This window comes from Haliotis rufescens, unplaced genomic scaffold, assembly GCF_023055435.1.
Source record: "Haliotis rufescens isolate VD_foot unplaced genomic scaffold, xgHalRufe1.0.p SCAF_7, whole genome shotgun sequence".
NCBI classification, from domain to species: domain Eukaryota; kingdom Metazoa; phylum Mollusca; class Gastropoda; order Lepetellida; family Haliotidae; genus Haliotis; species Haliotis rufescens.
In genome coordinates this window covers 32,584,524-32,600,561 of record NW_025964361.1, presented here as the reverse complement: position 1 = coordinate 32,600,561, position 16,038 = coordinate 32,584,524, and the positions used below count along the sequence as shown (strand labels likewise).

Sequence of the window (16,038 nt, the reverse complement as noted above, 5' to 3'; positions counted from 1 at the left end):
AAAGTGCTTGACCTCTCTGTCATGGGATATGTCTCTGTAATGCCCCAGAAACCATGACCAGAAACAAAACACTGATTACTACACACTCACCAGCAAATGGCCATTTGTTCAAGTCAGCCATCACACTGATTAAAGGAAGGTCCAGCAACTTGATCTGGAGAGTATAGATTCATCCCTGTAATTAACGTTTGTTTTGATAATCAGTATCCCCTAATCAAGCATAGTGTTGTCGATAACGAGCAGTCTGCCTTTTGAGTATCGTTAGGAATTCTTTGCCTACTAATGTCCGAGTTGGTCATCAGGGTGCCACTTCGATATTCACTGTGATTGCTTGATCGGAGTGAGTAGTTCACATAAATTAATAGACATTAATTAATTGCTGTGTCAGCACTTATAAGGAGCCTCGGCAAGTTATTCTTCAGAACGGGGAACTCATCCCTAGCGAGTAGTGCTGGCTGCAACATGGTGTATCACGTGTTTAAAAAGTTGGTTTTGTTCCTAGTATACACTTTAATTATTTACTATGGAAACATTGATCAAAAATTTGCTTTTTTAAATTGTAAAATCTAAAATTAAAGCATAAATAGTTATACGGAAACGTTAAATATTTTAATTTTATGAACACATCTTTGTTCTTTTCTAATCCTTCTAATTCTTGCTAAAGTTTCTGAATATCTAAGAACCTATGACAGGATACAGTTCATGCCTCTTGTACATATTTGCTTATTTTGGCTTGAATATGACTACTGATCCTGCAAATGACGGCCCTTCCCTTAATATGTGTACCTTGTAAGGGGGATTATCCATTAAACATACATTCAATATGTTCTTTTGGCTGTTGTCAAATGCATGGATTTATGTTAAAACCACATTGACGTGAGGGGTTAAAAATAAACCGTCTTCATTCCAAGTATTTGCATTAGGGCCGGGATCAGCACTGATTCTTAATAGATACATCTCCAAGTGTATATCAAAGAAACAAACAGGTTTTTCTTTATTATTAAGTAAACATAGGGTTGTGAGAAGATCCCCTGTAGGTCTACTCAGGCCAGTTGTCCCAGAGGATACTTCAAAGGGCTCAACGAGGCATGGACCTGTCTGCTTCACAAGTTTGCATTAACATCAGCTGTTGTTTAGGAATTGAATTGACACCTATGTAATCAACAATAGGTGTTGAAATTGTTAAAACAACAAGTTAACAGTCTAAACAATGAGAGAAGGTTGGGGAAGCCTTGTATCTTTAGCAGGTGTTTGGAGGGTAAGGGGTAGAGTAGAGAGGTTTGGAATACTGTGTTGACACAGGGTGGGTACAGTTTGCCTTGAAATACATGGGATGTCACACACATATATCTACCTGTGCGTCCATCACCAGTCCATCCCACCTGTACATCAGACAGTGAAACACTGGTCACCTATTTGAATCGAGGTATATACTTGGATTTCTCTGGATGTTTTCCCATGGGATGTTGAACTGGAAATCTGGGAGGGTGCATGGATTATAGAGGATATGTGTGTTGAAATTCATGAATATTGATGCTTGTCCACTGGGTCTATTAATGACCACTTGTGGATAAGTGCAATGGTTGTATTCATGTGCAGTTGTATTTTTTATGTAAAAAACATCAATGCCCGAGTATAATCTCAATTATCCAACAGATTCCATATAGAGAATTTTCGAAAATATGGTTCGATATTCTTCTTCAAATTATCTTCTTCTTTTTTCTCCACAGACGTCTCAACACCCTCAACAGGTGTGCTGTTATGAAGATAGATGCTCATCCACATAAAGGGGTAAGTCAATAAGTTTCAATTATGAAATACCCTTTTTTTCAATGGTCCATATTTACTGTCATGAAAATATGCTCGCTGATTTATCATTCCGCATATCAAACTGTATTAGTGCAACAGATGGGTGGAAATGGCAACATCAAATACGTCTACGCTCACATTGTATGGCTACGACAACGATGTAGATCACAGTCTATGTCACCATGCTCCAGGGAGGAAACAAGGGCAAAGAAATTCCTTCAATGAACTGTTAGACTTGGAAAGAGAGTTTCATTGTGGGTGGTGTTAGTGTTTGTTTGCAAACAGAATATCAAGCTTGCCCCGCACGGACAGAGAATTTAGCAGAGTGACCTTCACCCCGCCCACCTCTATGAAGGAGTCTCTCTATGATATTCATCTTCTTGTATAAACACTGGCCCTCTTTAGATTTCTGAAGCCTCCATTATGGGGTCCACCCTACTTGAACAAGTCAAGAGGGGTTTGGTATAATTTCTGATCAGTCTCTTCAAATATAGAATGAGATAAGTGATGCTTATCCTGCCTATGTTCAATCCAGAACTCATGCGTGATAATTGTCCAACCGGTGTTAATGAAATATCGTAAAAGATTTTAAGTTTGATGTTTATTTATTTATAAACATTATCTCTTGCTAGAATATCTGCAGATATGGCTTAAATACTCACACAAATAGTGCACAGATTGTCATTGTATATCACGATATATTCCATATGGATGCCCTGTGTGAATCTAAACAACCCAGAATGTTCCTAAATCCATGATAATCCTCACAATGATAACTGTTCTACTTTCTGTATGTTAATGGTCCCCAATAAGTCACAATATGAGGGGTGAGATGTACCTAAAGAAAGAAATATATCACAATGGTTTATTGCTAGACTTAATCTCTCTACCTCCATGAAATCTGGGGTCGCTGCTGCCCAGCATGTGCAGGAAGATAGATGGACCATTTACACTAACAGTTGGGGACTAAGTCACTGACCCTGTCTTACCCAACTTTATGGATTTATGCAAATTTATTCTTTTATCTATTTCATTTCTTAACTATATTCGTTAAAGGTTGTTTAGTTTAGATACAAACTTTTAAAAACAATTACAAATTTTTGTCTTTTATTTTAAGCATTTTGTTCAGTCATAACTGGCTCTTATTTTTGAATATCTTTGAATAAATGAACCACTTTGTTTTGTGCTCTTAAAATTGATAATAATGCAAAATATCTTTCGGACCCTTAAATTGCAGTTGCAATATAAATTTCTTGTTATTAATTTAAATAAAATTAGGGCAATATTATTTTCATAACCAAGAGTTATGCCCGGAATTTAGATGACGGCCATAAGTTAATATAACATGTTGAAGTGAGATCAGAATTGTAATACGAGAAATATTATTTTCGTAATAAACAGCAATGCTATGGATTGATATGACAACCGTTTGTCACACTGTAACATGTTGAGTCGGGATCAGAATATAGGCAAGGGAATTACAGAGACTGGTTGTGTAGTGTGTGCTTAACCTGTCTGTGACTCTACCCCTCATTTATGCTCTTGCCATCAGGGCCAGTGTGTCCATTACTTACAGCCATTTCCTAACAGCATCAAGCTCAAGTGATTCTGTCGTGGGAAAACATTACACCATCCAGGCCTTTTTTTTCAATTAAAGTGTTAAGAATAAACATTGTTCAGTTATCAAATTAAGTATTTTTGTTCGGCTTCATGTTTGTATTTTTATGAAAGTGCAACAATATTTGAAGTGTTCAGAATTGAAAATAATAATAAATTCATCAAAATAAATATTTTGTGATAGAAACTTATCTGTATGTGAAACTGCCATAGGGAATTGTTTCACAAGTAGGCTTAAATCTCAAATACACTCTTTGTAAGATAATTAACATAAAATTATAAAGATACATACATCAGCAGTAGAGAAAGGGCAACATTGGTTCTAAATATCATCCACACCATGTGGTAGTATAGTTTGGTCGCACAGCTTCAACAACGACTGCGTAAACACCAAGTTGGGTTGGCACAGTGTATTTATCTTCCACAAGTCGTGTGGCAATATGGGACAATGCATTCAGTAACCTCTGGGTAAAGCCACATTGATGATCTCATTGGAAAACAACACATGCCCCACATAAAGCCTGACCACATGTGCAGCACCATGGACTGAGGCAAGGGTAATTCCTCCTGTATGGGGCCCAGGCTTATTTTAGGGTCCTGACATTTAAGATCACTAGATAATGGGAAGCAGTAATTGTGTAAAACAGGAAAATCCAATCATAACTCTCTGATGGAATGTCCATTTAGAGCGGTTGACCGCTTTGCTGGACTTGCAATTAGGACCAGATTATCAGCAAAATAAATGATGTGGCCAGATTCGGGTTGTGGCGATGTAGCCCCATCATAAAAAGATGGCTTGATCAAGGGGAATTATGATGATGAAATGGTGGACTTCGTTCTTGCTCCTTGTATAACACGAGGTGGCATCATTAAAGCTAAATATCTGTATAGTGGGAGGTGGTATCGTGAGGCTGGGAGATGTACATGTCCATGACAGCATGTGCACTGGCAGATATGGCTCAGGGTGCAGTTGTACATAGCGATCTTAGTGCTAAGGTGATCCTAAATCCCATACCTTAACATAGACTTACGACTGTCGTATCGCTTAGGTTATTTTGTACAACAGCACCCCGGTCTGGAGGGTACATATTTTAAAAGCTGGGGTTTTTTTAATTCAATTTTCAACGCAGACCTACTGATGTACTCAATGACTCATGCAAGGTGGGAGATTCGATTACCCATCTTGATGGAATCGTATGAGAATTTTATCAGCTATGTGTACACTTTCAATGATTTTTCGAACAATTACTTGATGCTTCTGCTCCATCGTGCAAGCTAATGAGATTATTATTGTTGCAGCATGAAGATTCAGATGATGAGGATCTGTGTGCACTGAGCAGCCACTGGGAATACCAACAGAACGTTCGCCGGTGGTCCAGGAAAGATCTTGATCTGGATACCACTCCACCGACAGTCAAGTCCAGTCTGAGCCACGATAGCCTTCTTGCTGACCAGGACAGCAGTAGTCCTCCAGACGACAGTCCAGTCCTCGACAGCAAGATGCCACATGTCGGCTACACGCTGTCTGACCGGAAGACATCAACTCCAGAATCGAACGTCATCATCAGTCCACGATTGCGGAGAGCAGCCAGTGAGAGAATCCGAAGTGCCAAGAACCTCTTAAAGAAGATGGAGAGTTTTAAGACCAAGAGGAATAAGAAATTTTCCTCCAAAAACATTGTTGAAATCAGTAGCCCCGTTGTGGCAGACCGTGTACACATGCAAGCAAAGATTCAGCATTTGAACTGTGTCGATATCAGTCCAACATCAGAACTGCCTTCTTCCCATCTTCTGGGCTCTCCAATTAGTGATACCATGTCACCAGCAAGGTCGCCGGTTCCGACAGACGCAGACACCTCCCTCTCAGACAGTTTGTCTCCGGTGCCAGCACACCCTGTGTTGGAGAGATCTGTGAGTGATAGTGAGAAATCTAGAAACTCTACGTTCAGTGAGTACTATACGGCACATTCACAACTACTGCAAAGCTTGGACTCGGAGCAGATTCGGATACACCAAAGCGTCCGACGGAACAATAGTGATACAAATCTTATGGAAATATTCCTCCTACCTCATGACCACAAACCTGGAAGTTTTCCCAAACGCCTTCAAAATGGATATATCGACACTTGCGAAGGTCAGGGAATCAACTATCGTACAGGGAGTTTCAGTCTTGGTCGGGATGGAAGTTACACACAAGATCCATTTGTGGACCACAATGGACATAAGCGTCGTGGGTCACATGACCCAAGTATGCTCAATCGAATAAGCATGTATGATAATATGGGATCCCCTGTGCGCAGTGCGAGTGAAAGGTACGGACAACGTGTCCACTTCCGGGACGGTGTGAGGTCCTTACAAAGAGATCCCTTAAAACTAAAAACGCCAGAAGAACCAGAAACCCCAGATGAAGAGTTGTCTTCAGCCAAGGAGGAGCTGGACCATATCCTTCATGAGCTGTTCGAGAACATAAATGGCCTGAATGAGGCTATCTATGGCAAAACCAATAGTAAGTACTTTGTCCGATTATTTTATTTGTTTGAAAACCTTTTTTGTTATTTTTTCTTCAACATTTCAGCAACATTTTAAAAATTTACCTCTGTGAGAGATACTAACTTCTTACAAATTAAATCTTTTGAGAAATATAGTGTTTAATGATCTCATAATCCACTGACTTTTTTACACTGCCAGTACATTACCAGAAACTATATTATCAAATTATGAGTTGAAATTACAATTCAAAGCAGACCAGTTTAGCAGTTATGATAATACCAAACACTCAACAGTTGGTTAACTGATGTTGATGTTTGCCTCCAAGAATGTTAATGTGGTTAGATAAGCAGTGCTCACATATCATGAAGGACAAATGTTTCTCCAGGTCGGCCCAGCAAGATTAAGTAGGATTTGGATAAGTCTCTATGACACACATGGTCAGTTGGTGGCCATTGTGCGAGACTACATTTAGATTCCTGCCCAGGTTAATGGGTGTCAGGGAGGCCTGGAGTACACACACTGACATATATCTACCACTTACTCCACCTTGCATGGGGCACCCAGGAAACCTACATAGGCTGTAGTGGGCAGTCTGTGTGATGGGTAATGTGTTTCACAGAAAATGTAAGAAATTATAAAATTGAACAAGTATACTACTCAACCTTTGATAGGGATTTTTTTTATCTATTCAATGACACACAAAACTGATTCTCATAATATGTCAAGTGTATGTTTAAGCATATCTGACACTTGATTATCCTTATCCAAACTTGAGTGGTATATTTCAAAGCAGATTATGAAGAATCAAGAATTTTTATTGAACACCCTCGTAGGGCAGGGTACAAACTACATTCTACATATGGGAATAAATATAACTATAAATATACAAAGTGTACATTATATATATAGATATAACATAATATTTTCATTCATATTGACTATGTGATAAAAGTAAATGTATCAATAATGGTCACTTTTAAGATTTGATATTTTTTGCCGATCCTTACTTTTTTTGGAGCTAGATGTTTTTAGTAAAGGAGTCATGGGCGCCACAAACCACTGCCATTGCATCCCACCATGCCAGTTACCTTGCCTGTTAGCACCATACCTGTTTGTGGTTCCACAACAGCGGAGCCTACATGGTTGCCTCTTCCCTCATTAGGCTTGACAGAATAGTATTCCACTCAGTATAAACCCCTACCACTCACTCACCACCAGTTGATCAGGGTAGTTTCTGTCTCCCCCTCCCCCACCCTTCATCCGATGGGGACCCCTGCAGGGCCGTGTACCACATAAAGGTTAAATGCTCTTCAGATGGGTAGTCAAAATGGCACACAAATGTTTCTGCTTGGTTTGTAAATGGAAACTGACATGGTGGCTGTAGATTGACAACAACACTTGGGAATAAGTGGCCTGAAATACATACATGCCTGCTGATACACACAGCACAGCAGGTGCTTGTTTTTAGTGGGTATCACAGGGCAACAAGAGACTACTATACTGGCCATGGTGTAGAGATGTCTGTATGTGTGTTGTTTTGAAACACAAGAGTTGATTTATACTCTCAAAGAAACATTATAAACAGTTGTTTGTTTAGATGTGTATTTTGGGCATGGATGGCCCAGTCATCGGAGGCACCACAATTTGCTGTGCTGAGTTGCATCCCTTTGGCATATGATCATGTGTTCGAATCCAAGACAGGCATCCAACATTAAACTGACATGCCATGATGAGATGGACCCGTGAAGATCCGGGGTAGAGTAGGTCTTCAGCAACCCATGCTTGCCATAAAAGGCGACTATTCTTGTCGTAAAAGGCGACTAACAGGATCGGGTGGTCAGACTGGCTGACTTGGTTGATGCATGTCATCGATCCCAATTGCGTGGATCGATGCTCATGATATTAATCACTGGATTGTCTGGTCCAGACTCGATTATTTACAGACCGCCATCATATAGCTGGAATATTGCCGAGTGCGGCAGAAACAACAAACCAACCAACAAATCATGATGGAATGACTGGAATACTGTTGAATGCTGCATTTAACCCAACTTGGTAAATACAGCAGGGTTATAGACTCCTATACATGAGTACGTCAACATTAATCTTCCTGCACAACACACACATTTATTAAACTAAACAAGTGCTTGTTTAGCTAGAGAGGTTACTTGTAATAGTTGATATTCTAAAGGGGGCACCTGTTCTCTTCACTGGGACAAATAAAAAAGTAGTGTGAAGCTATTGCGATTTCTGTGCTGCAAAGGAGGCACACTAGCCATGACATGTGCCCATATGTAGATTGACACAGGGATTATACTCTGTACCTTCAGGATTGGTAAAGGAACTCATTAGCATCTGTTGAATAGACAGTATAGGTGCAGCCTCATTTACTGTTGTATTTTCCTGCCTCTCAAATAGAATTGCTTGTTCCATTACCTGTAGTCACTGCTCACAGAGGAGCCCTACATATTGTACCTATATAATACCCTTCAATGTAGACTTCCGAGCCAGGCAATTATATGGTCTGGCTTCCACACAAGCGTGTAAACTGGGCGTACTCCTGTCAGTACGATACTCATGGCTAAATAGTGGATGTAATTGTAACACTGAACCTGGGTTGGGTTCAAGTTTATGTTTTCTTTTAAATGTCAACATTTGAACTATTCCCATGAAATTTCAGAAATAAGTGTAGTTAGCAAGAGGGATTTTCTCACAAGATTTTTGTGGTTGTGGTTACCTGCTGAATTGACTTGAAAGGAAACTCATGACCCGTGGCATCATCGGTAGTTACACCTGTAATGCCGCTGAGATAATTACAGGTGTGTGTTGTGTTAGTTATGATGCTGGAATATCTACCTTTGTGTATATTCCCTTAGTCATTCGAGAAAGTTGAATTTTAAGTAATTTCATCCGTTTTATGTTATGTGAACACGTTTCATTTATTTTTTATGAAATGTGCAGATGTGAAATATTGTGGAAAAGATACATACAAAATCCATTTTTCAGGAAATAGTTGGCTAGTGCCCAAAAATATTGGTTTATGGAAACATGAATGCAAACAAAATTGGCCATAAATGCATACAAAATTGGCCAATGAAATGCCGCAGAACCAATTGTAATTCATTAATTTGCTTCATGTTAAGAATCCTCAAGGGAAACTGTGACATCTGAATCACACAAACACATCTAGATGTGAGTAATGATGTAGGTCAATACAAACATTGGAAGGTAAACGTGTCTGCGTACCTGTGAGGTGAGTGACAGGTGAGAGGCTGATACGGACGTCTGTCAGTCCCTGTAGACCAACTTCTGTCCGCCTCCAGGTATCCTTTACCTACATGCTACACACGTTACTCCCTCTAGTCCGTGCATGCCATGCAACGTATGTCTCCCAGAAGGCACTGAGGTCAAACTGTCAATCTAAACTAGATTTTGTTGGTTAAATTTCAATCCTAATTCATGTTTTCATTGTGAAGATTGAGTGCAGTTATTATTCAAGTGAAAACATGGAGGAGCACCCATGTTCTGTCAGGGTCAGATGGTGGGGGCTTCTTCCTAGTTCTGACATCGGATGTCAAACCTTCATGTACAACCGGTGCAAGATTGTCATGTAGCTGCAACTTCAGTGAAACTGAAAAGCTTTGAGATAGCAGAGGTTCTGTTCACAAGAGCAGACTGAAATGGTGATTGGGTGGTTGTGATGTGTGACGTGGCTGGTTGTGATGTGTGACGTGTCTGGTTGGATGTCATTAGTTCTTCTCAACCACTAGTTTGTTGGAAGACAGGATGATATAACTGTAACATTTCAGACTGCAATAATTCCCACATTAACACTCGGGTTTTCGCAATGAAACAGTATTTTTTCCCAATGAAACAGTATTTTTTTAAACATTACTGGCACTACATCTGCATGGCATAACATTAATGCTAATCCGCAGGAGCTTCAGAGCTATTTCACTGCATCTGGTTTTGACAGGTTCAGGTCAGTTTCGAACCTATGATTGTGCATTTTGTTAAACCTATGTGACCTTGACTGATGTTGTAGATGTTGTAGAGCTGTTATTGGTTACAAATGACGTCGTATAAACATGCACCTAGAAAACCCAGGGTATTAACATGGGGACTTTGTGTTGCAGATGAGGAGGAGAAAGATTCATCATTCCTGGAGGTGGAGAGGGCGCCGTCACTGCCGATGGAGGAAGATGTGAGTGTGGACCACGAAGAAGAAGAGGTGACACACGACAATGACATCAGCAGTCAACTGTCCTCGTCACAGGACGCCAGCGATCATGATGACATTCCAGCTGAGGAGTTACCCCCTGATGACTCCCTTGACAACATTGAGGGCCGTGAACGCCGTGATTCCGGTGTGGGGTCATCTTTAACCAGAGCACCAAGGTTTGTTTATTTATCTTATAAGACGGCACACAAAGGTAGGAATTACTCCCAGTAAGAAATGGGTTACAAACGAATGTGACCACATTGGTGACCTGATTGGTGACCAGATTGGTGACCATGAAGTAGGCTAGGTTGGGGTTCCATTATTGAAGAAAGGTTTGGTTTGGTTTGTTGTTTAACGCCACACTCAGCAATATTCCAGCTATATGACGGGGGTCTGTAAATCAAGTCTGGGCCAGACAATCCAGTGATTGACATCATGAGCATCAATCCACGCAATTGGGAACGATGACATACATCAACCAAGTCAGCGAGTCTAACCACCCGATCACATTAGTCACCCCTACGACAAGCATAGTCGCCTTTTACGGCAAGAATGGGTTGGTTGCTAAGGTTGAAAATATTGCATGTGACTATTACATATCTGTATGGTAATATAGTCTTAATTGCATTTTTATTTTATGACACATACCATAGCTGAATAATCCGGGGTGACCACAGGGTTCCGATTGTTTAATCACTTCCATTTTGTTTGCTTGTCTCGATACAAATATTTATTCAAATTATTTCTTCTGTGATTTTTAGTGATAAAAAGAGGAAGAGGATTCGCTGGCACAGTTTCCAAAAGTGCCACCGACCAAGTCTCAACAGCCGAGACTTGCAGATCGCGGCACTCTCTGTCCGCCAACTCATGGTGCTACGTAAACTATCCCTCCTCAAGCTGACAGCAATCATGGAAAAATACTCTCCGACCAACAGGACCGGATGGAACTGGATGGTTCCGAGGTTCATGAAGCGCAACAAGACGCCAGACTACAGTGACAAGAACGTGTTCGGTCTGCCGCTTCACATGACGCTGCAGCGCAGTGGCCAACCTCTTCCACAGTGCATCCTCTACGCTATGCGGTACCTCCGCAAAGCTGCCGGGGACGCACTGGGCATCTTTCGCAAATCTGGAGTCCGTTCACGCATCCAGAAATTGAGGAATGACCTTGAGGCTCATCCTGGTGAGAATTTCTCTTTACCACCAAGATATTAAGATTGGAGGGAAATTATTTATGTTTATCACACTACCAATTATTAACAATTATCCAATGTCTGCAATTCCCCAGTATATTCATTTTATGTTTGTCTCTTCTCAGAAATCATGGACTTTGAGGAGATGCAGGCGTATGATGTAGCAGACGTACTGAAGCAGTATTTTCGAGAGCTGCCCGAGTGTCTGCTCACAAACAAACTGTCTGAGACCTTCATCAGTATCTTTACTCGTAAGTATTGTCGCAATATGTGAAACATTGAAATGACTATAAACCATAAAGGCCTATTATAACATTTTAAAAGAAATTTAAATTTGGAAATCACTAGTTATATTCGCACCAAAAGAAGATCAAAATAGCTATACAACTAAGTTAGATATTTAATAGTTAGACATGAATTTTATAAATGTTTACCAAATCATGCACCTGTTTTCAGACGTACCAAGTGCTCTGCGTATTGAAGCAATCCAGGCAGCCATTGTTCTACTCCCCGATGAGAACCGGGAAGTGCTGCAATCGCTGCTGCTCTTCCTCAGTGATATCTCCCAGCATGCTGATGAGCATCAGGTAGGTCCAAGGGAGATAACTCCAAACACACCCTTCAATGTACCACTACATTCTTCTTCAGCCATTTTGTTTTGCCATGATGTTTCAAAATATTCATTCTTCAAATGAGTTCTTTAATTGCTTTGCTTCAATAATAAGTGAATTTGGTGTTTATGAAATTTTGTCTTCCCTCCCCAGATGACAGCCAGCAACCTAGCTGTATGTTTCGCCCCATCCTTGTTCAATATGTGTGGAATCCGAAATAACCAGACAGCAAGTCCGAAGCGCAACCGCAAGAACCTGGGTGCGCCCGAGGCACGAGACCTGTTGGAGCAGAAAGCCGCACACGAGTGTCTCACAGCCATGGTCCTCGAATGCAAGAAAATATTCATGGTGAGCCTGCAGCAGAGAGAACGTCAAATCAGCACTTTTTTACGGTTTCTTTCAATTTGCTAAAAGAAATCATTAATCCTCGATCTGTAAATATGTAGACAAATTATGATCTATCTTCTCAAGTTTTCCACTTACAATTGAAGTCAACAATTTCTGTGTTGCAGATTGCACCCTGGGTGTTCAGCAAGTTGCATCTGTCGTGCGTGGAGGGGGCCGACCCCATGCCTTTCGAGGAGTTCTACAAGCATCCACACCATGAGGGCCCCGACTTCAAATCCTATGGCGAGGAGTGCATACAGACAATACTCAAGGTGAGATACTCTAAAGACTAATTCATATACTGCATGGTTTTTCTGAAAAACATATAAATATATATTTTAATATACTGTCTAATTTACCCTTTGCAGTTGTTCATGTATTGGTGAAAGAATGGGAAAACCATTCCCACACCGCCTGTATAATTAAAGTAAACAAGATCAATTATATAAATTTTTAATTTTAGAAAAGAAATGTTAATAAATCCAAAATTATATCCGTTCAGGAATCTCATGACAAGAACCGAGGCTGGGTCCTGTTCCTGTCTCAGAACGGCACGGAAGTCTACTATAGGAAGCCCACAGACAGCAACCCACTGCGTGAGTGGAAGTGTACCGTGGAGATCGAGGCGCCGCCGGTAGAAGTCCTCAACAGGGTGCTACACGAAAGGTTAGCGGAAGAAGAAAATTTAAAATCTTTTCTCTTTTTCTAATTTTGTTAATAATGTAACCTTAATGCCTCTTCGGTGATATATAAATTAATTCATTGGTGTATATGACAGTATAACCCCCAGTGTGCATAGTTCTGTATGTATGTCGGTATAACCCCCAGTGTGCATAGTTCTGTATGTATGTCCTATCTGCTTGCAGGCATGTCTGGGATGAGGACCTGCTCAACTGGTCGGTGGTGGAGACGCTTGACAAGCATGCTGACGTCTTTCAGTATGTGTGTAACAGCATGGCGCCACATCCAACCCGCCATTACACTCTGCTCAGGTGAGATATGATCACTTATACCATAATTGGTTAATAAGGATTAAGAGATGCTAATCTGAGGACTCTTTAACTGGTTTATGAGGACCTCAAGAAGAAGGTATTCTAAGGCCTACATTAATTTCTCAAGTGAACAAATAATTCTGAGGCATACACAAATTCCTCATGCATGTTGTCCCCTCATATAGACCAGGAATTTCATTTGGCTACATTTAAAAGGGAGAAAACTCCTGCCAACTCCACTATTAAGCTGAAGAGTTGTATTAAGTATGTAAATATTTTGTAAAAATGTTCAAAATATTAATTTATTAATTTCCTCTTTCTGCAATTGCAAACATACGATTTTCTTTCCCTCAGATATTGGAGGACGGACTTGGTGAAGGGAGCATGTGCGTTGGTGTCCACATCAGTGGAGCACCCAGATGTGCATGAGATCCAGGGCGTGCAGGCAGTAGAGCTCATGTCTCACTTCCTGATTGAGCCATGCGGGTCTGGGCGAGCCAGACTCATCCACATCACCCGCTCCGACACGAGGTCAGTACACAGGCAGTTGCTGCAACAGTAGTTCAAAAAGCTCCACATTAAGGAGTGCTGGGGTAGCCCAGATTTGGATCATTATGGCTAAGAACCTGGTTTGGTTCCCCCACTTGTGATAAAGAAAGTTGGATGTATAATTCCTCTACAGTCAAACGGGAGTAAATATGGCCATGAGGACTTAATTAACTTTATACCACAGAAATGCTTATTCATTGAAGAACATTGTGTAACATGTTAAAAATTTGTGTTGCAGGGGCCGATGTCCAGAGTGGTACAACAAGTCATTTGGCTACATCTGCTGCAACTCCATGGAGCGTGTCCGAGACTCCTTCCGTCAGCAGACCGACCTCCCCGAGACAAATGTCTAGTGCTTTATTGAACCATGACAAGGGCAGCCATTGCCTAGCACAGTGTGTGCCGATATTATGGATAGATGACTGAGGATGAAGCTCCTTGCTTGAAATATACCGTAGATGGAGTAGCAGGAAGCCTAGCTGATATTACAGATGTCTCGTGTTCACGTCTGCTTGTGATGTCTGTTGAATGAGTAGCGTGCACTGTGACTGCTCCACACAGGGCTGTGATGAGACTTGTGCCTTCTGTAATCTTGGGGAAGTTGATATTGTGAGTGTGAAGACGATAATTCAGCTGTTCAAGTTCTGTAGCGAGGACAAATTGTGTTCACTGATCAACTTCATGGATTACAAGGGACGGGTTGGTTTGCTACCAATCCTGCGGCTGAAACCTTGCGAGCATGGACTAAGTCAGTTGTTGAATAGTGCTTCTGGATATTACTGAGATTGATGCTTGAGTGATGCTAGTTCATCTGTGTAGGTAAAGACTAACTGCATCCTATGGGTTGCCTAGGCAACAAAAGAGTTGCCTTGACAACAGGTGCATATGGACTAGATGATAAAATGGCAGCTAGATGCTTTTCGGAGAGAATGTATTATTCAGGGCCCTCCAGTTAAATAGTGTGCCATGATTGAAGTAAGGGGCACTGAGTCTATGTCGTGATACACAGAGCATAACTATAAAGCATAAATACATTGTACAATTTTGTTGATAACATACACATGTTACTGCTGTACATATTTGTTACAAAGTATGGAAGACTGAGGAGGACAACATCACAAGAATTGTGTTCTATTTATATATTAAGTAATGGGCAATTATGTGTTCCATACATTGTGATTAGCTGGTGTTACACTGTCACAAGGGAAGGTTAAAGAATGTTTTTGTCCAGTTCTGCATCAGCTCTGACTGTATTCTTCCGGCTGTAGGACCTGGGCAGGAGGTGTGTATGTATATTTTGGCAGCAATGGAGATCCATACTATGTTGGCTTGGGACTCCATACATTAGAGTAGAACATTTCAGTTGGTGCTTTGGAGAAGCTGAAACAAAGAGATTTTCTGTACCTACCTCATTAATTTGTTAAGAATGGTGAAAGGTTTATTCAGTAATTAATTAGTGTCCAAAATCAACTTGGATTTTGCATCAAGCTGGACGATTGAGTGCTAATGTTGAAATTAATTTGTTATTCAAGGGGATGAGTAATCAATACCTGCCAAGGCATTTGAAATATCACACTTTCTGAGTTATAGTGCTATGTGGATATATCCATTGCCTTCAGTTCTAGTCGCAGATGATGTAGTAACATACATACAAGATTGTACACACAAGTATGATATAAGATTGTACACGCAGATATGAATGCAATCGCCGTGCAGCATTGTTGGAAACATTAACCCATAATCTTTGTGAATCTTCTTTCAATTCAGGTATTATTCAGCCGAAAAGTACACTCACTTCTTCAGCTTTAACTTTTCACTCAACTCAACTATTCACTATCTCTGTGATATCATCATTTGAGATGAGTGATATCACCTACTTCTCCATGTGATAACAGTGTAATGTGTTCTACATTGTAGCAGTGAGACCATGTAATACTAAGAGACATAATAGTGTACAATACTGATATATAGACTGCTTGTCAGTGTACCAACAAGCTACAGGCCAAAGTTGTACATTTCTAGATGCCATGATACATGCATTTAACACCACTGTACCTCTCATTCACCTGTATAATAGCACCATCGTCTGTTTATGTGTACATGTCATTGATCATAACTCCTATATGCTGCCATTCATGGCCATGGTAAATAAATATGACAAATAAAAA

General features: G+C 40.6%; 1 protein-coding gene across 10 annotated transcripts in view; it reads left to right on the top strand.

Moving 5' to 3' along the window:
* LOC124146016 (rho GTPase-activating protein 7-like) overlaps nt 1-16,038 on the top strand; it is a 242,761-nt gene extending 226,723 nt beyond the window's left edge. For all 10 annotated transcript variants that reach the window (XM_046516031.2, XM_046516032.2, XM_046516033.2 and 7 more), the window contains 12 exons: nt 1,731-1,791; nt 4,726-5,932; nt 10,053-10,314; nt 10,900-11,321; nt 11,457-11,582; nt 11,788-11,918; nt 12,096-12,290; nt 12,455-12,601; nt 12,832-12,995; nt 13,196-13,321; nt 13,676-13,852; nt 14,109-16,038. In XM_046516031.2, coding sequence (XP_046371987.2) covers nt 1,731-1,791; nt 4,726-5,932; nt 10,053-10,314; nt 10,900-11,321; nt 11,457-11,582; nt 11,788-11,918; nt 12,096-12,290; nt 12,455-12,601; nt 12,832-12,995; nt 13,196-13,321; nt 13,676-13,852; nt 14,109-14,223 — 3,133 coding nt within the window. In that variant the 3' untranslated portion in view covers nt 14,224-16,038. The remainder of the gene's footprint in view (nt 1-1,730; nt 1,792-4,725; nt 5,933-10,052; nt 10,315-10,899; nt 11,322-11,456; nt 11,583-11,787; nt 11,919-12,095; nt 12,291-12,454; nt 12,602-12,831; nt 12,996-13,195; nt 13,322-13,675; nt 13,853-14,108) is intronic.